This window comes from Ciona intestinalis, chromosome 7 (genome assembly GCF_000224145.3).
Source record: "Ciona intestinalis chromosome 7, KH, whole genome shotgun sequence".
In the NCBI taxonomy this organism is placed as follows: Eukaryota; Metazoa; Chordata; class Ascidiacea; order Phlebobranchia; family Cionidae; genus Ciona; species Ciona intestinalis.
Genome location: NC_020172.2, coordinates 2,139,406 through 2,163,245, shown reverse-complemented (window position 1 = coordinate 2,163,245; position 23,840 = coordinate 2,139,406). Strand labels below are relative to the sequence as shown.

General features: G+C 35.3%; 2 protein-coding genes across 2 annotated transcripts in view; both read left to right on the top strand.

The window, feature by feature from the left end:
- The first annotated feature begins 275 nt into the window (after positions 1 to 275).
- Positions 276 to 23,840, top strand: part of LOC100175461 (maltase-glucoamylase, intestinal) — a 29,635-nt gene continuing 6,070 nt past the window's right edge. The window contains exons 1-45 of the mRNA XM_018812404.2: positions 276 to 389; positions 1,367 to 1,502; positions 1,803 to 1,962; positions 2,651 to 2,867; positions 3,216 to 3,370; positions 3,632 to 3,800; positions 4,205 to 4,301; positions 4,617 to 4,855; positions 6,141 to 6,259; positions 6,699 to 6,888; positions 7,348 to 7,461; positions 7,821 to 7,908; positions 7,974 to 8,118; positions 8,346 to 8,470; positions 8,938 to 9,118; positions 9,385 to 9,504; positions 9,758 to 9,900; positions 10,397 to 10,500; positions 10,961 to 11,128; positions 11,364 to 11,522; positions 11,919 to 11,998; positions 12,493 to 12,656; positions 13,039 to 13,148; positions 13,469 to 13,617; positions 14,043 to 14,211; positions 14,472 to 14,605; positions 15,039 to 15,236; positions 15,612 to 15,750; positions 16,090 to 16,242; positions 16,578 to 16,782; positions 17,063 to 17,201; positions 17,479 to 17,647; positions 18,063 to 18,179; positions 18,511 to 18,659; positions 19,027 to 19,167; positions 19,535 to 19,660; positions 20,069 to 20,207; positions 20,596 to 20,751; positions 21,048 to 21,156; positions 21,406 to 21,547; positions 21,753 to 21,855; positions 22,004 to 22,161; positions 22,501 to 22,614; positions 22,944 to 23,095; positions 23,684 to 23,803. Coding sequence (XP_018667949.1) covers positions 315 to 389; positions 1,367 to 1,502; positions 1,803 to 1,962; positions 2,651 to 2,867; positions 3,216 to 3,370; positions 3,632 to 3,800; positions 4,205 to 4,301; positions 4,617 to 4,855; positions 6,141 to 6,259; positions 6,699 to 6,888; positions 7,348 to 7,461; positions 7,821 to 7,908; positions 7,974 to 8,118; positions 8,346 to 8,470; positions 8,938 to 9,118; positions 9,385 to 9,504; positions 9,758 to 9,900; positions 10,397 to 10,500; positions 10,961 to 11,128; positions 11,364 to 11,522; positions 11,919 to 11,998; positions 12,493 to 12,656; positions 13,039 to 13,148; positions 13,469 to 13,617; positions 14,043 to 14,211; positions 14,472 to 14,605; positions 15,039 to 15,236; positions 15,612 to 15,750; positions 16,090 to 16,242; positions 16,578 to 16,782; positions 17,063 to 17,201; positions 17,479 to 17,647; positions 18,063 to 18,179; positions 18,511 to 18,659; positions 19,027 to 19,167; positions 19,535 to 19,660; positions 20,069 to 20,207; positions 20,596 to 20,751; positions 21,048 to 21,156; positions 21,406 to 21,547; positions 21,753 to 21,855; positions 22,004 to 22,161; positions 22,501 to 22,614; positions 22,944 to 23,095; positions 23,684 to 23,803 — 6,439 coding nt within the window. The 5' untranslated portion in view covers positions 276 to 314. The remainder of the gene's footprint in view (positions 390 to 1,366; positions 1,503 to 1,802; positions 1,963 to 2,650; positions 2,868 to 3,215; positions 3,371 to 3,631; positions 3,801 to 4,204; positions 4,302 to 4,616; positions 4,856 to 6,140; positions 6,260 to 6,698; positions 6,889 to 7,347; positions 7,462 to 7,820; positions 7,909 to 7,973; positions 8,119 to 8,345; positions 8,471 to 8,937; positions 9,119 to 9,384; positions 9,505 to 9,757; positions 9,901 to 10,396; positions 10,501 to 10,960; positions 11,129 to 11,363; positions 11,523 to 11,918; positions 11,999 to 12,492; positions 12,657 to 13,038; positions 13,149 to 13,468; positions 13,618 to 14,042; positions 14,212 to 14,471; positions 14,606 to 15,038; positions 15,237 to 15,611; positions 15,751 to 16,089; positions 16,243 to 16,577; positions 16,783 to 17,062; positions 17,202 to 17,478; positions 17,648 to 18,062; positions 18,180 to 18,510; positions 18,660 to 19,026; positions 19,168 to 19,534; positions 19,661 to 20,068; positions 20,208 to 20,595; positions 20,752 to 21,047; positions 21,157 to 21,405; positions 21,548 to 21,752; positions 21,856 to 22,003; positions 22,162 to 22,500; positions 22,615 to 22,943; positions 23,096 to 23,683; positions 23,804 to 23,840) is intronic.
- The window catches only part of LOC100180131 (retinal dehydrogenase 2-like), a 21,824-nt gene continuing 16,952 nt past the window's right edge, over positions 18,969 to 23,840 (top strand). Inside the window, exon 1 of the mRNA XM_026835238.1 lies at positions 18,969 to 18,973. The gene's annotated coding sequence lies outside the window, so the exon portion shown is untranslated. The remainder of the gene's footprint in view (positions 18,974 to 23,840) is intronic.

Sequence of the window (23,840 nt, the reverse complement as noted above, 5' to 3'; positions counted from 1 at the left end):
ATAACGTAATAAATATATGCCATCTATAGTAGAGTGGAAAAAGACGGGACACCTTATACTTTAGCAAAAACCATCTAAATATCATGATCTTGTTTTAAACAAATAATAACAATCTAACGGAGTCGTGAAGATACGATTTTATAATTCTTTGAATGTTTACTACCAAAATGAGACGGGAAAATAGAATAAAAAAGTGTCCCATCTCCCCCACCTTACTATATATACATGTTTCAACAATACCCTTGAAAAGTTTTTTTTATTTTTTTTACAGGATTAGCTGAAACATTTTATAACCCATTGGGAATAGAATCAGAATGCCGACTTCAAACAGCGGCTCGAATAATGTGTTTGAGGAGATTGCTCTTGACGTGGACCACTCCAACGATAATGTGAGTAACTTTATACACATATAGAGCAATTGGCTAACTTTGGCCTAAAAGGCCTTGAAATATAGACTAGAGTGGATGACAGAAAAGTGATAGTATAGTAGGGTGGGGGAAGATGGGACACCTTTTCATTCTATTTTCTCGTCACATTTAGTATAGTAAACAAAAAACATTCATAACTCCCATAGACCGTTGTTAATTGTTTAAAACACGATCAGGATATTTGGATGTTATGTGCTAAAGGTGTTTTATCTTCCCCTACCCTACTATATTCCTATGACTTGTGTCATCGCTACTAGCGTTTACACGGGGATCTATTTCAAACACCCCGTGCCCACTTTTAGGTATTGAATTGGCTGTGATTTGTTTGCGCTATGAAGCCACAAGTAACTAATTACTATAAATACGCCCCTCCCAAACAAAGTCGCACGTTTTTACGATGAGTGTCAAACAGTCAACATACGATACCAGGAGTTTCATGTGTGTTTAGCCGGTTTGTTTAACCACCTATATGCTTCAGTTATGCTATTAGCGGTTATTTATCCTAGTAAACTTATAGAATAGGCCGACGAAATAGGTGGGGATTTTTAACTGATTAAAGTAATTAGAACTTTGCACTTTAAAGGCTTCAGGAGTTACCGCAACCGCTACGAATATACCCCGTGTAGCAAAAATGCTTAAAATAAGCAGACCTGCAGATGATGCGATAGACTGGAGTATACTACGTTTTTAAGTTTTTCGCACGTTGTTTCCAACCTTTTTTTTAAACACAGTGAGTGGTAGTTTAACGATGTAACCCATCTTTATTACACATGAATAAAATTCAGACACAGCATTTTTTAAATATTACAGAATGATTATTAAGCCGAATCCCTACCATCTCACCCCGTAGTACCATCTCACCCCGTAGTACTTTTAAGTGTAAAGTTACAAATTTAAATACGTTCCCAAAATTAAACTAAAAATTATTATTTTCTAAGGATGTAACCACACGACAAACTTCAGTAAATGATCCACAAAAAGGATCGATCACTATGGTGAAAGTAACTGGAATCCTAATGATTTGCGCCATCATTGTTCTTGTGATTATTCTTCCCGTATATTTTGAAGTAATTGGTAAGATTTGTATTCGATACCGATAGTATATGTGTACTTGAGCAAGACATTCATGACGTGCCACGATGCAGGACTTCACGGGATTTAGTAGCAGTAGGAGTTTTAGGGACTATGAAGCACATTATTGACTAGGGATTCTTAATCGTAAACTTTAAATTGCCGGTTTTGGATATGAGTCAATTTGCCATATAGAAACTTATATAGGAACGTACTCCGTATACGTATAGGTATATTTACATTTCCTTTTTTTACAAGGTAAACAGTCTCGCAGAAATTTTTATTTGACTCTTGCATTCATAGTTCCAAACCAAAACAAAGGCAATGCTGTTGTCATTACAACAACAACTCCTGTAAAACCCGAACCCACCGAAACGACGCCACACACAGGCGATGACGAGAAAAACCGTTTCGATTGCTTTCCTGAGGGTGGTGCAACCATAGAAACTTGCCAGCAACGAGGGTAAGTGGCGTGGGGCAAGTGTGTATATATTTGAAATGTTGCTTATTGGTAGTAATAGACTTTTAAGACCAGAGCTTCCTATACGTTAATCCAAACAATAAATTGTTTGATTTTATTGCAATCTGGGTTATAAGTTTATCGACTATTAGGAGGAAGTTTTAGGAACTGCATGGCTTTGGCTCAATTAAGGTCCTGTAAAAAAATATAACACCAAGTAGTGGTAAGTACACCGGGGGTATTTAGCACAGCTCACAGTAGTGCACTATTCTCTTTAATGAAGGATACCAGGCACGACGTTCGCATCTGCGTACTATTTTTGTATCCTTTGGCAAGATTCTTCTATTCGGAGAGTGAACGTCCCCAATTAATTACTAACCATAAATTATGTAGCAAAAAAGGCGGCAATTTAAAAAATAGCGGACTGTTTAATGACGTCATCATTCGCAGACAACGCTTATGTAGGCCGAGGTCTAAACTCTATACTAACTTTGATGTAGGCTATTGGTTGTCAGTTTTGCAAAAAATAGTAAGTTGATTACTTATGTATTTTATTTTAATAGGCGCTGCATTTATATTACAGTAGCTACAACAAGTAAGTAGGTAATTTTACTTTTTTTGTACGGTTTGGCAGTTATAAAGGATTTGCGCAATAGTTTTTAGTTATAACGTACATTGCTTATACTCGCAGATGCATATGGCTACCCCCGACTGTGGACACTGCTGCTCCTTCTTGCTTTTACTCCGGAAAAGATGGTTATTCCATCATAGAAGTGCTTGAGGTTACGAGTACAGGATTGTCGCAAAGAATCGGGAAATCGAAAACGGCAGCTTCACCTTATGGGGAGGAATTCGATGAATTATTGGTTACTTATACCAGAGTTTCAAACAATAAACTGCGTATTACGGTAAGTTGATTTATACACATATATGAATATGATTTTGGATGATTTAAACGGGTGTGGTATTTAAATTAAGATCTCTTTTTATTTTTGCAAAGCGGCAAAACAATATTTGTTATAGCATGGCCCATGGCGGCCATGGGTGTTCTGTTCATACACTTTGTGCACGCTTAGAAGTTACCACATATGAAACTTGTCAGCCGATTTATTTTTTGGTTCTTCTTTTTGTATCACCAACTATTTGGACAACAGACCAAGTGATCACTGGAAGCAATTTGCCTTTTCAGGTTTCTGCAATGGCAGAAGTTTGGTAAAACTTTGCAAAACACACTAACTTCATATATAATCTTTTAGATTGCACCAACTTCTGTAAAGAGATTTGAAATCCCATGGACCCACGAAAGTGCTTCAAACACTCCAGTGCAAGATACTTTATATGATGTACAATTTACTTCAACAAATGGCTTGTTTGGGATACAAGTTACAAGAAAAAGCACAAATGCAATTTTGTAAGTTAAACCTGAACCTGTGTAGCTAGGGTTAGCTTTTGAACAAGCTAAATGCACGGTAGAGTTGATCAGTATTTTTGAGGCTAAAAATTTTAGTTTTTTTTGTTTGTGTCTTTCAGATTGCATTCTTTATACTTGCGATATTTTCCTGAACATATATTTTATATGTGGCTTAACAAGTGCAAGTAAATCCCGGTTGATTGTCATTTGTTTAGCTTACTATAAGTCTTTCTATAGGTTTAATATTAATATCTATCACAGATTTGACACCACTGTTGGTCGTATGATGTTTTCTGACCAATTTCTTCAAATTTCCACAAAACTTGCATCTGAGTATGTGTATGGCTTCGGAGAGCATATGCATGAATCGTTCAAGCATGACATGTCATGGAAAACTTACGGAATGTTTTCGAGAGACCAGGGTGTTGGGGTATAATGTCATAATACCTTCTGTTGGATTTAGTTACACCACAATAGATTAAATGTTTAAATTTAATCAAGAGGCACTGTAGTATATTAAAATATTTAATTTATTATCTAAAATGTTACCTTTGTCCAATTAATAATTAACCAACCATAACTAACCCCCTTGGTTGGGAGTTGGGACTGAATCCCATAGGCATAGCACATGAGTGCCATGCTGTATAGGACCTCACCTCACCCATATAGAATAGACCTGGCCTTAACTTCATAGAATATGTGATTGTTGGCGCCAAACCTGTGGTAGCACAATGGGCACCAGACAGGCCAACATGTAATTTTGTACACTAGTGTTATCTAATAAACATTACAGTTTGGCGGCTACGCATGTAACTTTACATATCTTTCACACAGCCGAATGCAAACTTATATGGAGTCCATCCTTTCCATATGTGTATGGAGGGAGACGGGAATGCTCATGGAATATTATTTCTTAACAGCAATGCACAAGGCAAGTGTAGCTTAATGTTTACTGCTTTACTGGCAGATTTATTTATGACAATGTAGGACACTGTATGTACAAGTTTTTTTTGGTTTTAATCAAATGCGAAAACTGCTATAGGTTTCTTTGGTATAAAAACGTATTTTTTTATATGCCACACTGCACGACTTCATCCTGGTTTAAATATCATAAGAAGGAATGGAATTTATTTTGTCATTCCACGGCACGATAGACTTATAACATAGTTGTCTTGTTTGTTGTTTCATACGTCTCAGGGTCACTTTAGGGTTTGATATTTTTATATTTAAATACTTCTTTTACCAGATGTGACCATGCAGCCTACACCTGCACTAACATACAGATCTGTTGGTGGTATCATGGACTTTTATATCTTTGTTGGTCCTGAACCCGAGTCTGTTGTCTCTCAGTACACTGAAACTATCGGCAGGCCATACATGCCACCTATGTGGGCGCTAGGATTCCAGCTGTGTAGATATGGGTATGGGAGCTTGGATAAATTGAAAAAGGTGGTGGACAGAATGCTGGATTCAGAGATACCTTATGTAAGTTGACTTTAAATAAAACAAAAAAATATGGTATCGCGTATGAATGGCTTATTTGCACAATATGTGATACGAAAAATTTCTGTTTTAGCTGTATGGTTAAAAAAAAGAATGAGTTATACATGTGGTTTTGTAAGCGGACACAAGCTGTGTGAAACAAACACCTGGGTTATATGACTGTCGTTGCCCTGCCAAGCAAGGATAATAAATTGCATTCATTCAAACTAGAAGAATGGCGAATTTCAGGCATGTAAAAAATAAAAATCCGGCCGATACCGGTTTGCATTTATATTTTTTCCGGCAGTTTTCCCGGCGCGTGTGTTCTGACGTCAAATTTTGCCTCTATCTAGCCCCGCGTTCGTGCGCCGCTTTCACCATGTACGAGGCTTTTGGATATAAGCCAACCATTTCTCCCGCGGTACTTCGTAGCGTAAGAATTTAATTAAAAACGTGTCAATCATGTTTCGTCTTTTTCCGATCAAAGTCTGATTGCCGCGACGATTTTCACGTGTAACACACGCGTAAGTGTCACAGGACTAAACATTTAGCCGTAAAATTAAAGTTTTGCTACTGAGCTTTTCTAATAAATACGGTATAGTGTCATTAATACTAAGCGCGACAAACTTTGTCCGGTCAACATTGAAATTAATAACAGACGCTAGTTTAAGCAAGGAATACTCTACTAGGATTGCTACTTTAATGAAACTATAAAACTAATCGGCGATTACCAACTACANGTTTTAAAAACTCGCTTGTTTCTACCTACAACGGATTTTCTTTGTAATAATAATTACCGGAAAATTAATAGTGCTTTAAGATAGTTTGTGTTTTATATTCGGTAACACGAGTTGAATATTTGTTCGTATTGTTACGTATTACATTAGTCAAAATCCCTATTATGGCGCAATCAAATACCGCAAGTTCCATACGACATAGCTAGTAATGTTACGTCACAATTGCCATTGTCTCCACATAAATGCCGGATTTATGATAATATAAAGCTGTTTGTTACGTCAGAACTGCACGAATAGGTAACTTACGCATACGTTAACACGAAACAAAATGTTACGCAGCCGGCGAAGTAAATAAATTCCGGATTTCCACGCCGGCCGTTTTTTGCCGGCAGTTTTTAAAAATTCCGGCCGATGCCGGCGGCATCGAAAATAGGCACTTTTTACACCGCTGGCGAATTTTAATACTTAATCGGTAAACTAAGAAAATATACCTCATTTTTAATGAATGAATCAATTACAATATTCAATTAAGTGGTCTCTATATTTTACAGGATGTTCAATACACTGACATTGACTACATGGATAGACAACTAGATTTTACAATCAATGCAACAACATATGCTGGGTTGGAAGATTTTGCAAGAGATTTAAAATCCACACATAAAATGAAGTGAATTATATTTTATTTGTTTTGGTTCAATAAATAGACAATTGCTTGTACAAAATGTAGCATTGCTGTTGTAATTTATACTAGGATTAGCGACCTGTCAAAAACATATATATTTTGGAATTTTGTTTTCAAAATAAGTTAACATAAATATATAAAAATATATATATATTAACTTGGACTTCATAGCGGTTCCAGAGGGATTGCAATGTACAGCAACTTCTTTCATTGGTGTGGTTTTTGCATTGTTCCCATAGCATGCTTTGATTGTGTCCACCAGGCAAAATGTTTGAAAAGTTTTTCGAACTGCTGGGTTAAACCAATAGTGAAATTGGTTTATACATTATTATTAAGCTAAATCAAGATAAGTACTTTTATGCAAAAAGTATGTATTGTTTAAAAATTTAAATATATTGTTAACCATAGATCCAATTTCTTCTAGGTACATTATTATTTTCGACCCTGCTATTAGTGGTAACGAAACTGCTGGCACTTATCCACCATTTGATCTGGGAAAGCAACAGAATGTCTTTATTCAAAATCCAGATGGGGAAATTGCATTCGGGAAAGTGTGGCCTGATTTGCCAGGGATTTATATTAATACAACTTGGGGTTGGGATGATCAAACTGCTGTGAGTTTTTATATTCCATTTGGGTAATATTAATTCTATGTGGGTTACATTCATATTTTATGTGGGTTATGTTTCTTTTGGGTTATATTTATTCTGTTGAGGTACTACAGTGTGATACCAAATAGAACCTTACAGTAATGGACCAAACTTGGCACTTTACTCTAACATCCAGGGTTCTACAATTCATTTAGTTACCACTGGGTTCAAACAAACTGTCTATCCCAATTAGACATAGCCGCATAGGCCAATCGGTATCAGTATATTGTAACATGCTGGCTTGCTGGGTGTAATGGACCAACTGTGGCTTCAATCTCAGGTCTCATGGGGTGCCACCCTTTAGGAGTTTACCCAAACAGAATAGAAATCATTGGGATCAAAAACATGTAACTTTTGCTTCTCTTGAGTCTTGAGTCTTACAAACAACTATAGCAATATTTTAACATTCTAGTTGTGTTTTAGACATTCCGAGCTCATGCAGCTTTCCCTGACTATTTCAACCCAGTTACAATTCAATGGTGGTCAGATCTTACTGTGGATTTCCATAAAAGACTTGAATTTGATGGGCTTTGGATTGTAAGTCAAACAATTTCTAATACATTAAAATAATCAAAAATAGCCATTCAAAAGCCAAAATTTTACTGCTTTTTTTAATAGCAAAGCATTCTGTCAAAGTTATATTGTTTTTATTACCCGATGTGTCAAAACTGGTTTTCTTAATTTAAACATATATATGTATGTCATATGACAATGTTCCAACCTAAGCACTTCTAATATGATACAGATAATGCTTTTTTTCTAAAACAGCTCTTACTTGTGTAGCAAATTTTTAAACATGTTGGCTTTATCAATGTGAATAATACTGGTGCAATACGCCCGACAGCAACAGTTTCTACCTATAATATTACAATAACTACAATGTACTTTCTTATTAGGACATGAACGAGCCTGCAAGTTTTGTTCACGGTTCACCGAACGGTTGCCCCGACAACAAGTGGGACAACCCGTTGCCCTACCATCCAGGTGAGATATATATATGTTAGACTTTATAAAAAACTGTTTTAATCCAAATGTAATATTATCAACAGCTATACTGGGAAACGACTTGTTCGAAAAAACGACCTGCATGTCTAACTTACAATACAACCCACAAACCCAGGAATTAGATGTACATTACAACATGCATAGTTTGTATGGCTGGAGTCAAACCAAACCTACCCTGGATGCTTGTAGGTGAGTTTTTTGAGCTCGATATATATTATCTTGACAAGGAGCATGAGGTACGTAACATCCAGTGTATTTGATATATAAGAAGACAATGTTAGAACTAAACAGAGGAATGAGGTGTATAAATAAATACACCATGTGTGTTAAATAATGAATATACCTTGTGTTTCTGGTATATAAGAACCATTTTTCTCATTAATCATAAATCAGAGACACTTTTACCCCTTACACAGGTTATCAACTGGTAAACGGTGCATGGTGATCAGCAGATCAACTTTTCCAGGCAGTGGGAAATACACAGGGCATTGGTTGGGTGACAATACAAGCTTATGGTCTCATCTTAGAGCTTCTATAATAGGTGGGTGGAATATTTGCAATTGTATTGCTAGGCTGACTGTAAAAGACAGTTTCAATATTCTCTTGTGTTTAATGTGGGTGAAGTCCTGCAGGATAACAGACCATGGAACCAAAGATTTATGCCGGAGTTGGCCAATTACCCCAACACCCAGCGTGCAACAATATTGCTTTTTTTGGTGTGATATTGTCATGTGACCTAAATATGGTTGTTTTTCTAAGAAATACATTGCCAGAAAGGCTCAATAACCCTTTTAGCGTGTCTGGTAGCAACAGCTAACATAGTCAGTATTGTTACTATTAACGAAACTATTATTAATAAATGAACTTATTTATTATTGCCTGGATAGTCAATATTAGTTACTGTAACACGTGTGCCCCATTTTATACACCCCCCACCCGCATACAAAGTACTATATACAACTTTGTACCTAATGTTGCTACCTTAATTCATGCATCTTAATACTACAGGGATGCTTGAATTCAACTTGTTTGGAATTCCTTATATTGGTGCCGATATATGCGGCTTCTTCCAAGACACTACAGAAGAACTTTGCATGCGATGGATGCAACTTGGTGCCTTCTATCCATTTAGTAGAAACCATAACGGACTCGGATCTAAAGACCAAGACCCTGCTGCTTTTGGGCCAGAGTATGTGCTCCATATTTAGTGCTATTTTTATGTTGTTTTAAAGTTATTATTTCAACTGTATATGGCATATTTATCTATATTTAATTAGGTTTAATAAAATGTTGATAGATTTTCTTCTTAACTATGCTCATCGAGTTTGTATTACTGGAAAAAAGAATTTATACAACTAATGAATTTTGTAAGTTTGGTGAAACTATGATCACTGTCCGTATTAAAACATCAAGTTTATATTTCTTTTAATATATTCTTCACATATTCCACCACAGGTTCATTGCTGCTTCTAAGAAAGTGCTTGAGATCAGATATTCAATACTTCCTTACTTTTATACTTTGTTTTACGACGCACACACTACAGGAAGCACAGTCATCAGATCTTTACTAGCGGAGTAAGATTCAATGCATATTTATCCTCAGCAATTGTTATTTTGTAATTCAATCTTGTCTCTTTTGCAGAAAGCTCTTCTCTGTATTAATATGAATATAATTATTTTGTTGAATTTGCTGTTAATTCCCTTCTATACACAGTTCAATAATCTTCATCATGGTATTTAAAAAGATTACCAAAATTTATGTTGTGTTACTTCTGTATAATAATATGTATGAATTTAGGTAACTTATTTATATTTTACTTTTACTCAGGTTTCCAACAGACATCACGACTTACACGATTGAAACACAATTTTTACTTGGAGGCAACATTTTAATATCACCAGTTCTACATGAAGGGGAAGATTCAGTGAAAGCTTATGTACCTGATGCAACGTGGTATGATTACTACACAGGTACTTTGTCTTATACTTGTGTTGTTAAATGTACTTCTATGTCTGTTTAAATCGGATGTAACTTGCTTTATCCCCGCGCGGCGGGAAAATGACAGTCTTTATAACATCGATGTTCTGTTACGTACACCTCAGGCTCATGCCAGCATACAAGTTAGAAGTTACCATGTGTATTACTTTGTGGGTGATTGAAGACTACTCGAGGCTACTGTCGCTTTCTAATGTTTCTGAACTTTGAAAAACCCTTTTACATTTATAATATACATGTAACATGACAGTAGCTGTTTTAAGTTCAGTAAAATGTATCAACAACTAATGATAGAGAGGTCATACAGTAATTTTTAAATTTCAATTTTTAAGATAAGGTTCCAAGTCAAATCACTGGCAAACCAGTGCCAAATTGGTCCAACTCTTCTGCTAAATCACTTACTAAAAGACTGTTGTCTGCTTATCCAAGTTATTACAATATGGTAGAGATTTAACAGCATAACATCCTTAGGTGCCAAGTTAGCAACTGGATTGAGGAAAACCTTCACTTACTTCCATGCACCATGGGATTATATTCCTATTCACATAAAAGGTGGAAGCATCATTCCTACACAGGTGTGAAGATGTTTCAGCAACAATTTATTCATGTGTTTCATATATAGCTGTCAAGTTTTTATTTTTTTTACAAAATCTGGGGTGACATTGATAAATGCTGTTACATTTATAGTTGTAAAATATTAGAAACCTTATTGATTCATGTGGTGTATTGATAAAGTTTTATCGGACATATAATTAAACTATACACAGATACGAATCATTTTTAGTTTGGTATTATGCATTTCACTCTTCGTAGTATATTTAACATTAAGCTGAATTTCCCAAAAAATGCGTTTACCAGTAATGCCCTCAGGAATCTTGCTTTTAATGTTCTAATAAGAACCCACATTGTACCTGACAATCAACATGAGGTATAAAGATACACATATATGTACATCACTTTAAATTTCACAGTATTTAGTTAAGAAGAGTAACATCATCAGTTATTCAGTTAACATTGTAAACTCTTTTACACCAGACCCCAGCACGTACCACTGAGTTACAAAGATCTAACGGACTTGGGATTATTTACGCTATTGGTGACTCTCTATCACAAGCAAGTGGCCATTTATTTTGGGATGACTGGGATTCAATTGACGACTTTGAAAACGGGGTTTACTTGATGTTAAGGTTTAGTGGAGACCAGGTTAGTTGGTTGGTTGTGGTTTGTATATATAGATATGTAGCATATCTTTGATTTACTACTTTGTTGCATAACTTGTAAAACAGAGATTGAATTGTACTCAGGCCTTTTGTTTTACATTATGTTTGAACACCACAAGGACTGAGATGAACTTTTATGTTTCTGTAGAAATTACTCACTGCCGAGTTTTTGCCTCAATAATAATTTCTAATATTAAATAAACAATTTATCATCCCAGGAGAGTTTATCATCCATGGTTGAACATAATGAATACCCAGATGCTGATTCGTCAATATTTGATCATATAACTGTGATGGGTGTTCACGGTGAGCAAGTATCACGCGTGATCGTGAATGGAGTCAGGCACTCACAATTTACATTTGATGGCAACACAAAGGTAAGGGGTAATTTAATGAGAACACTCTGACCCAAATCTTTGATCCCATGGCGTGCTATTATGTACAACACCCAAATGAAACAGATGACAAAGCTATAAATGATTACTATCTTTTAACCTTTTTTGTATAAAAGGGGTTCTTATTATAATTGAGTTGTGGGAGCCCTTATATATAAGTACCTACAAAGGTATATATATGTATATATGGTAACATACAAGCGGTATGAGAATACCTGTTTTATAATGACTGTCATTGTCACGGCAGGACAAATAAGTAACACTCATTCATTCATATGTAAGCTGTTGCTGTCAGTAAAAATATAAATCTAAACCATCTCTCTTGCTTATTTACTTTAGATGTTCTACCCTTTGTTATATTTATCACATTATCAACAGATGCTTCAAATCACTGGGTTGAACTTACAACTTACAACTGAATGGACAATAGTATGGGATACCAACCAATATGCCGACAGGTTTGGTATTTTCTAGTTGGACTGGTATTCGCATAATGTGTAAACATGGGGTGGCATTTACACCCAATCCCCGATACTTTACTATATATTGTTTGAAAAAGGGTGGAATTACAGCCAACATTATATACTGTGTACACTATTTATATTTATTGGATTTACCACTATCTTACTCCAGTTGTCTGATTTATAGTTTTGATACATTTTTTTAGAAGCTGTTTTGATTTTTAAACTTTGTTGGTATCTTTAGATCACATCTAAGTATTGAACATTTCTATTTACATGCAAATATTGATGTATACCCATTTAATAAATAGATTAAACTGTCCAAATTATCAGCCATACATAAAAAAATACAGAAAATAATCACCCACAAAGTAACATACATGGTAACTTGTAAGCAGGTATGAGGTGTATGAACACCTGTGTTATAACGACTGTTGTTTTCCAGCCGAAGAGAATAAAGTAAGTTACATTTATTCATTCAATTTATTTAGGTTCAACTGTCATCCTGAATCATCAATCAAAGCCACCCAACTACGTTGTTTAAATCGTGGATGTCTATGGCATGCAGTATCAATACCAGGAGTTCCCCCATGTTACTACCCTGCTAACTATGGAGCTTATAAGAAAGACACAGCTCCTATGAGCACTACAGCTGGTATAACTGCATGAAAATATGGCTGAATACTCAGTAGACTAGAGGGTTTTACCTTTTTTATGTATGATTGAGCTCTTACAGCATGACTCACCATGGGACCTGATATTTGAGCCAAAGTTGGTCTATCTCCCCAATACCCATTGTGCTACAACCCATTAGTGACCACTAGTCTGGAGCAAAGCCTGTTAAGTGTTTTGCTTAAGAACACATGCACCCCATTAGTGTCGAGCCTTGAACCCGGTGTCCTTTGGTTACAGTGCAAGCACTTAAACACAGAGTCATATTCTAGTTGTTGTTAACTAACTTGGTTGCAATTTGTGAGTCAAACGAACTTGCTATTAAACTACCAGTTAATAATCCCCATTATTTCACTACATTATAGGTGAAGAGTTATATCTTGAACGTTGGAATCTTCCTGAGTTTTTTGAGAGGTCAGTTCAAAGGTTAAAGGTCGAAGTTGAAGAACATTCCGAATATCAACTTAGGATTAAGGTTGGGTTGTGTTTGTGTGGGTTTGCCATGACTGCTACACTAATATATATTATGCCATGCGTCAACCAAAAACCAATCAATAAAATTATAATTACTAAACTAAATATGTTAAATGTGTTTTGCCAAACTATTTGCCAAATTAAGGTTACTTTTAATGTTAAACCAAAATTAATATCAAATATAAAGTCCATTTTAAACATTTTGACTTTTGAACTTATTGTTTCTGTATTACTCTTGTTTATAAAGTTCATAATCTAGTTTGGATTCTTAATTCTTTTTACCATACGTTACATAAACTTAAACACAGTTACCTCCTTTAGATAAGTGACGCTAACAATCCAAGATACGAGGTACCGATGACACTAGGGGGGGTGAATCCCACCAAACCGAGCGAACCTTTGTACGAAGTTATTTACCAAGATCAACCATTCGCATTTAAAGTAGTGAGAAGGTCAACACGCGAAGTTATGTAAGTTTGTGGAAGTTATTTATTCTATAAATTTAAAACCTTAGTGTAGGTCTGCTGCTCTAATAAGCCAAACACCTAGGGTGCTACCATCTTTACCTCACTAAGGCAGTTTACATACACTCGATAATCAAGATTCTGTTTCTCAATGTGGAGGTTTTCAATGGGATACACCTGAAACCTGGGATGTAGATCCCAACACCCAAGATGCTACCGGATAGCCCACACTAAGGCAGTTGGTTTAAATATCCTGATCATGTTTTAAACAATTAACACCGGTCTATGGAAGTCGTAAAGATAGTAGTAAAGATATAAATCTTTGAATGATTTTGTTTACTACCAAATGAAACAAGCAAATAGAACGAAAAAGGTGTCCATCTTTCCCAACCCCACTATTTCTTTTAATTAAAAATTAAATTTCCCACCAGAATGGACACAAATGTTGGTGGATTTATATTTGAAGATCAATTTATTCAAATATCAACAAAAGCTGCCACAGATTACCTTTATGGACTCGGTGAAGCGGAACATGCGAACCATAAACATGATTTCTATTGGACCAAGGAAACCTTACATGCAAAAGATGAAGGGGTTAAGGTAGGTCTTGGTTTCGTTATGTTTGGATTCGTTTATTTGACTAATTTTGTGCTTTTACTTACACTTTTCTTTAAATTCTGTAGTTTTTTTTTAAATTAATATTGAAAACTTCATCTAATTTTCTGTTATGTATAGCTTGTATCAGTTTAGACTTTAGACAACCTTGCTTCACACCAACATGTAGACTAGAGTAAAAATTTGTAAAATTGTATCGACCAAGTTTTAAAGCCTTTTACCCAATATCTGTCAATCTGTTTTAGCAAAATGCAAATCTTTATGGTTACCACCCTTTCCATCTTACCATGGAAAAGCAAGGCAGTGCGCATGGGGTTCTTCTGCTTAACAGCAATGCTATGGAGGTGGAGTTGACACCTTTGCCTTCAATTACTTACCGGTAAGTATGTATAAAGTTGTGTGATTGTGAGTCTGAAACGAAGTCACACTGTTCGCATGAACGACAGACAAAAAGCTGCCAGTGTGTTGGGGTAATGAGTCAACTCCAGCCTAAATCCTAGGTCCACGACAAGGACCTTGTCCATATAGAGTAGAACTTTTGCAATTTATTTATATAGTCTATGGCAGGTGTCACTTTTACAGAAATAATGTGACGCAGTTTGTGTATAGAAAGGCGCCGATGTTATAACTTGGCAGTAAGCATGGGGTGCATAACTATACCATGTGCTTATGGTGTATAAGGTGACACCCATGTCTTATTTCAACAGAGAGCATGGGATGTATAAACACACCAGCGGTATAATTTAAAAAGTTGACACATACCTTAAAAATTGTTTAAAACAGACAGTTTAACTTATCTATGACCACCGCAGTACAATCGGTGGAATTTTGGACTTTTATCTTTTCCTTGGACCAACACCCAATGAAGTGGTGCAACAATATAGTTCAGCTGTTGGGAAACCAATGCAACCCCCTTACTGGGCACTTGGGTTCCAACTATGTAAGTATGGATATGGGAACATGAATGAACTGAGAACAGTGGTGGATGGGATGAGGAATTACCAAATACCGTGAGTTGTGTGATATGCTAACTATGTTTCTGAATGAATAAACTTATTTATTTCCCAGAGGGGAGACAGCAACAGTCGTTATAATACGGGTGTTTTGTATCGTATACATTGTGCTCTTTTATAAGTTGCCAGTTACCACATATGTAACTTTGTGGGGGGTTATGTTTTTAATTTACTTAGTCTAGTGTATAGCTGACAATTTAGACAACTCATAACTTAGGTGTCTTGACCAAGGCCACATGCGCTCGCAAGGGTAGCAGCATAGAACCTATACTCTCTGTCTCTGTGTTATAGGCAGATAAAATAACAACTTGCCACGGCACTTTTTAAAGCGGTGTATTATAAAAATAACTGTCCTTGTTTTGTGTATCCTAGATACGACGTGCAATATGGTGATATTGACTACATGGATAGACAACTTGACTTCACTATTGATCCAATCAACTATCCTAATCTACCTACATTTGTTAACACTATGAGAGAGGATTATAAAATGAGATATGTCGTTATACTGGTAATCTTGTATGTGTTTTTAATGTTTGTTTTAATGCACCTTATGCTCACTTTGAAATTACAACCTGCATATTTTTTATACACCAGACACACATGGTGTATTCATATACCTAATGCTCACTAATAAGTCATAATACAAGTACATTATTCATTACTACTGTAACTTGAACAGTAGCACTCTTATTGTACTTATATTGCAATGTCATTTTCCAAGAATGATATATAAGCCCACCACAGTAACTTACACTTGAACTAATCCCAGGTCCTCGATAAGGACCCTAAACCTATAAAATATAACTTGCACTTAAATTCAATATTAGTTCAACCCTTTATTTAACAGGACCCAGCTATCAGTGCAAATGAGACCGACCCATACCCCTCATATACAGATGGTATGATTGCCGATATATTTATTCGGCAAAATGATGGGGAGCTCGCTTATGGCCTCGTGTGGCCGGATGTTCCTGGGACTTTGTGGGAGGATTCTACTTTGGTTGGTTTTATGTGCAGAGAATTTTGAAGTTTATATAATGCATTTATGTTTCTCACTGAAAACCTCACCTATATAGATTTTTAAGTGTCTGCCTTTTTGGTGGGGTCTGGGTGGTAGAATCCTGGGTGTTGTAGTAAGTAGTAATGAGGTAAAATACTTACATCCTATGTCTCATCGAAGACCTCACCCTTATAGAACACAAACTTTCTGCTCCTAATGTTAAAATCTTTAAATCAAGCTTAAATCGTAAATCCCATGGCATCTCACACTTAAGGACCTCACTCACACAGAACACAAACTTTTCACTATCGCTAATCTTAAACCATTTTCCCCAGGAAACTCGTGCCCATGTTTTGTTCCCTGACTTCTTCAACCCCACCACTAAACAATGGTGGACAGATAATATCGCTCGCTTTTATAACGAGATCAAATTTGATGGTTTATGGATTGATATGAATGAACCTGCTAACTTTGTCAATGGTAGTTTGGGAGTTGGTTGTCCAGCTGCAAATAAATATGATCATCCTCCTTATTTGCCTGGTAAGTGGATTGTTTATGTAATGTAGCTTTGTTTATCTGTTTAAGCATTTTAATGAAAATATTAGAAAACAAAGTAGACATTGTTATTAATAGAAAAAATTATATTAGGGTGTTTTGTTGCAAATATCACATGCCAGCTTATGAGTTACCAAATACGTAACTTTGTGTGATTGTTTGTTTTTTACATTTTATTGTATGGCTGACAGCTCATCCTCATAAGTGACCGGTGGGTTGAAGCAAAATTAAGTGTATGTTTCTGAAATCTTTAATTGTCTACCAGGTATCATTGGGGACACTTTGTACACAAAGACACTGTGTATGTCATCCAAACAATATAACCCAAGTACAGGTACAGTGGACCAACTTCATTATAATGTACATAGTATGTATGGATGGTCACAAGCACAACCAACCAAAGAGTAAGTCGGCAATATTTATGTATTATGTGTTGTTGCTAGAAGAGCTTTTTTGGACTAAAAGGCCTAGCAGAAACTGCATATATACTCACTGTACATAATATGTGACTAATTTTGACTTTAAATAGACAGTGGGAGGCTTAGATATTGGTAGTGATTTAATACAAACATTTTTCCACTTTATAGCATGAAACCTAGGTAGTAAGCCAAAGTTGGCCAAATATGCCAAGACTTTCATTGTAAAATTTGTGACACAAACATACTTTGTTCAAATGTACAGGGCATGCCAGGCAGCTACTGGTAAAAGATGTTATGTGATAAGTAGATCTACATACCCTGGTGCTGGAGCACATACAGGTCATTGGTTGGGAGATAATGAAAGTAAATGGTCTCACATGAAAGCTTCTATCATTGGCATGTTTGAATTTACTTTGTTTGGCTTCTCATATGTGAGTTCATTTGTGTGTAAAGGGTGCAGTAGAACACTTGTTATCTTAATAACCAATATATTAGATCACAACTGACTATGTTAGTTTTTTTATTCTGTTTGTGAGCAATATTTGTATATGATTGAGGTCGAGCAGCGTGGCATGCCATGTCAACTAAGGTTTAGGCTAGAGTTGGCCCATTACTCTAACATCCATGATGCTACAACTCCTTAAGCACCACTGAGTTGGAGCAATGTCTGTTGAGTGTCTTTCTCAAGAACATATACATTGTCAATGGTAACAGTGTCAAGATTCGACTTGATATTCTTTGGTTACTATGAAGCGGCCCAACCATTGAGCCATGGCACCAAACAAAATGTTGTGTGTTGCTAGTGAAAATGTCAAACATTAATAATCATTTTTATTCTTGTGACAGACCGGAGCGGATATTTGTGGCTTTTTCGAAGATGCTGAAGAAGAGATGTGTTTAAGGTGGAGTCAGCTTGGTGCGTTCTATCCATTCAGTAGAAATCATGCCATGCTTGGTACTAAGGTATTGTGCGTGTGTGTGTATTGATAAATATATAGATCAAGTATAAACATAGGTTATTTGCACTTGTCAGGCTAATTGCAACTACTATGTAAGTCTTGCTGTCTTAACTTAAAAGTCTAAAAATTCTTTCATTTTGAGTTTACACTTTCAGAAAATTTCCAGAAATTTTAGGACTATTACCCCACACTTTTGCAAAATTTAAACAGTATAACTATTTTGCATTTGCTGGGTTTTATACAGCCATAAACTGTATTGCTTATAGTTTAAGAACTGTCATTAAAACGAAGTACACCATGTAGTTAATATTTTCAACCTTATCTCACTTATACAGAGACAAGACCCAGCATCTTGGGGAGCAGAGTTTGCTGCTTCAGTGAAGAAGGTTCTAGAAACAAGATACACACTACTACCTTACCTTTATACCTTGTTCTATCATAGCCATACTAGGGGTGACTCGGTTGTTAGGCCTCTTATGCATGAGTAAGTATGGGCTTGTATTAATATGGATGTTCTAAATTATTTCAACCCAGTGGTGTCTTATAGGTTTTACAATTAAATAAATGTAAATATGTTAAATGAATGAAAATATCTACAAATTTTCAGCCATATGCTTTAAATAAATGAAAAAGTCCTGAAAAATAATCACCTACAAGGTTACATATACTTTATAACATTGTGTTTTGTTTGATACACATTTTGCCTGTTTATGAATTACCATTTAGGTAACTATGTGACTGCCATTGTCCCACAATGCGAGGACAAATAGGTTGCATTCATTTATTAAAAAACAATTAGTGAAATAACAAATTAATTAAAAGTTTACAATGATATAAATTTTTTGTTACAGATTCCCCACTGATTCAAATACATGGGAAATAGACACTCAGTTCTTATGGGGACCTGCCTTGTTAATAACACCTGTGTTGGAACAAGGCAAGTTAACTGTAGATGGTTATATGGCTGATACAAGATGGTTTGATTATTACAGGTCAGTTTGATCACATCTTTGTTTCAGTTTGAAATTTTTTTGTTTTTTTAACAAAAGTAATGATTTCATAATTTGTGCATAATTAAGAAAGTAGGACAGTAATGGTAAAAAACAAGCCATAAAAATTTCATAATCAGTAACTTATAATTGACACCCGGTTTCTTACTCTTTCCTTCTTGTAATGTTGGCATGTTGCTAATGGTTTTACACTACTGTTTACATTTTATGTTAAAAAAATTAGAAATTAGTAGCAAAAAAACAGTAAAAAGTTAAAGTCAAATGGCTGCATACTTAGTAACTAGTGAGTTTCATATGTGGTATAAAATTGTTGCAAAAATTATGTTATAACAACTTTTCTACATTACAGTGGTGCTGAAGTAGCTCAACGTAAAGCCACAGTCACATTACCAGCACCTATGGACCATATTAACTTACATGTTAGAGGAGGATATATACTTCCTACACAAGAACCAGCTGTTACCACTTATTATAGGTTGGTATTTTTATTTGGTGTTTTTATCTTTGTGTGAAGAGATACTTGGTAACCTGTGTATTAAGACATGACACATAGAACCCTATAATACACCTATGTTATATCTTTAAATGTAAGGATCCACTTTCCAATAAGTTTCTGTAAGTATGTATAAGTTTAAATATCAACTAAAAAATAACTTGTAAATGATCACAAAGTAAATTCCAAAGCACAAAGTATGTAATTGGACACTTGTCCTTTACTCTGAGTTGGCTGCAAGGATAAAATGCCTGTAAATTGGGTACCTTCATGCTCAAGTGGATTGTGGTACTTACTGTGCCAATGTTCTTTACTTGCAGCCAGCATAAGGTGTAGTCATATACCCTGCGCATAAAAACAGCTTTTTAACGATTAATCCAATATTTTCAGCCGACAGAATGATTTTGGATTATTGGTAGCGCTTGATGATAATATGAAAGCAAGTGGTGATTTGTATTGGGATGATGGGGAATCACAAAATGCTGTTATCGATAAATTCTTCACATATTCTACGATTACATGCGAAGGGGTGAGATTTTAACTTTAACTGGATGTTTTTATAATAGATTAATTTTGTTTATGGGTCCCTTAGAAAAAAATGCAATTTATTTAAGAACAAAGGATAAAATAAGAGTAGACTTTTCTTTGCCATTATATAAAATAAATGAACAGTAATCAAAGCCAGCTTATTTGAAAACGCCTCAAAATCATGGTAAACATGGTATTTCATTAAATTTTATATTTATTCTTAGACCAAAGATCTAGTTTTTACATTTTTTTATGTAGGTTTACTGTGAACTTTATATTCATTTTACCCAAGTTGAATATCATGAAGGCTTGCTAAATGCCATGTAATATATATTGTTAAAAAATGCTCATTTTATTTCATTAAACTTTTGAATTAACTATTCCCACAGAATGTGTTAGAAAATCGAATTATCACTGATGGCAGTTCCAACATGACATTAGGCTCAATAGTTATTATGGGTTTAAAAGATGATGTAACACAAGTGTTTATGAGGGATCAGCCTTTGTCCAAGTCACAATACACACAAGATAGCACAACTAAAAAGGTCAATTCTGGTTCTTTAAACATTTGATGTGATTTTTTAATTGATGCAAACTGTTTGGTATAACGACTGCTTATGGGTTTGTACGAATGATAAAATGAAACTAATTAATTGTGGCTTAATGAGGCAATGCCAGCCATCAGTACATAAGTGTTTAATTTCATACACCTTGTGCCCGCCAAGGACATACACACCAACATTGTTGCATAAAGCCTAGAATTGATATATCTTGGTTACGATACAAGCGCTCTAAACCAACTGTGCCACATGCCATACTAATTTTAAATGTTTCTTTATAGCTTACCATATTAGTAAAGTTATCCCTCCATGAAGAGTTCATGGTAAGATGGGAAGTTAACAATGAATGGGCACGTATCGCGTGTATGCTGGATCTTCAGGAAGGAAAAGGTTAAATAAATATTATTTCTGGTCATAATAAACATCATGCTCACTCTCAAGTTATAACATGGCTGTCTTTGTACGCTACACATACAGGTGTAGTATTACACATCGTGTTCACTGTTTAGTATGACACAAATATTTTTTCTACTAGGGCGGCATAGTGGTTAAAGCACACACACACATCTAATACTTAAGATACAGCTACCAGTATCAAAGCTCGTTTTTTATAATTTTTGTAAATTTTCTTGATTTCAGTTGAAAATCGTGCGGACTGTGAAACAAGAGGTTGTGTGTGGAGGCTCTCTACCACACCTGGTGTCCCATCTTGTTTCCATGACAACACAAACAACCATGGATATACTACTTCTCAAGCAAGTAGTCCAGCAGGGCTTCTAATGTATGTTTTTGTTACTTCTGCTATTCGTCAGGCTTTATAAACACCAAAGAAGCTTTAAACTGTATATTAAGTTGTATTTTGTTATTAAATAAGTTGTTTTCATTTTATCAAATAAAATTGTGATCTGTTTAGAACAAAAAGTCTCTTTACTGAGTCTTGAACCTGGTAACTGTTACTTATGTCTTATGTGACCTTGTTCTTATAGATATGACCTGGTAAGGAAAGCCAAACCAACCATATATGGTGGGGATGTGAATAATTTAAAACTCAATGTGGAATATCAAACTGATAACAGACTTCATTTCAAGGTAAAAAAAATTGCTACAACACTTTGTTCGCTTCTATAGCATAAAAAATCAATAGTATAAAAGAAATCTTTGTAAGTTTGTAAATTTAACAACTCATTATATAGCATATCCTATGTTTCAACATTCACTATTCTTTCATCACAATTAGCTTACTGATCCAAGTTCTCATCGATGGGAAATCCCCCAAGCTGCAGTAAACATACCAACCACTATTAGTTCAGATGCTACAAGTTCTAAGGTGGTTGTTGATGTCACAAATGATCCTTTCTCTATTAAAGTTACAAGGAAAGATAATTCTGAAGTTATGTAAGTTTGTGTGGAAGAGTTTTGTTGTATATTATGCTCTCTATTGTGTTATAATGTGTCTGTCTTCTTATACATCAGATACATATGGTGTATTCAATAACATTATGCTCACTGGCGAGTAATAATATGGTTGTCTTCTTATATACCAGATACACATGGTGTATTCATTCACCTCATGCTTTCTGTCGAGTTATAGCACGGTTGTCTTCTTATACAAAACACGCATGGTCTATTTATAAGAAATTCATATACGATATAATGTAAGCAAAGTTCTTAGTGAGCATTGAACTTGGAGCCTTCAAACTTTATTCTCAACAAATAAAACTTGTTTGTTAACAGATTTGATTCAAGTGTGGGACCTCTCATATACTCTGATCAGTTTCTACAAATCTCGACAACTTTACCTTCTTTGAATGTGTATGGCTTTGGAGAGCATAATCATAAGAGATACAGGTATATGATGTCTATGGTCTGTTTATATAATTATCTTCACATTTCTTAACTACGAATAAAAATGATATTGATTTTCTCATCTAAAAACATTGACTAGTGAAGAATTCTCTGTGTTATAAATAAGGCGATACGTTACTTTCACCAAAAGTTTGGTATATTTATCAAATTTAATTTAATTTCAAATTTTCAGTTTATGTATATTTTCAAGGGGCCAAATCTGGCTCAAATCCCTGTTTCTCAACAAGGACTTTACCCATTTTGTATTTTATCTATAATTAACCATGGTTGTAAGTTGTGACATGTTTTGCCCTAATCTTACTCTCCAACAGACACGACTTGAACTGGCGTCGTTGGGGAATATTTACACGAGATGTTGCACCAGTAGATGATTGGAACTTGTATGGCCACCACACCTTCTATATGGCACTGCATAAGGATGGCAAAGCTTATGGGGTTTATCTACATAACTCTAATGCCATGGGTGGGTTGTGTGTATTTTAACTACAAGAAGCTTCTTAATTTTGAGATCCCAATTTCAATTTATTCAGGATGCCAATAATATCTTCACCTAACCGTCATTGAGCATGAGGTGTACAAATACACCACATGTGTCTGGTGTACAAGGCGACACCTATGTTATAACTTGACAAGTGAGCATGAAGTGTATGATTACATCAGGTGTATCTGGTGTATAAGGCAACACCCATGTTATAAATCGATAGTCAGAATAAAGGTGCATAAATGAACCATGCTTTGATGTATAAGAAGACACACATGTTACAACTTTACAACGAGCATGAGGTGTACAAATACATCATGTGTGGCTGATATATAAGAAGACTCCCATGTTATAACTCAACAACAAGCATGAGGTGCATAATTTCACCATGCGCGTCTGGTATATAAGATGACACCCATGTTAAAACTCTATAGTGAGCATGAGATATATGAATACACCATGTGTGACTGGTGAAGACAACACCATGTTATAAATACATCACCCTCACCCATATATAACTGACCACATAATCCACCCATATAAAACTGACCACATAACCCACCCATCCAGACATTCTCCTTCAACCAACACCTGCCGTCACATATCGTGTCACTGGTGGTGTGTTGGATTTCTATTTGTTTGTTGGAGATTCTCCTGAAGCATTGGTGCAAGAGTATCACAAAATAATCGGTAAATTCAAAATATGTTTATACACCTATAATTTTAG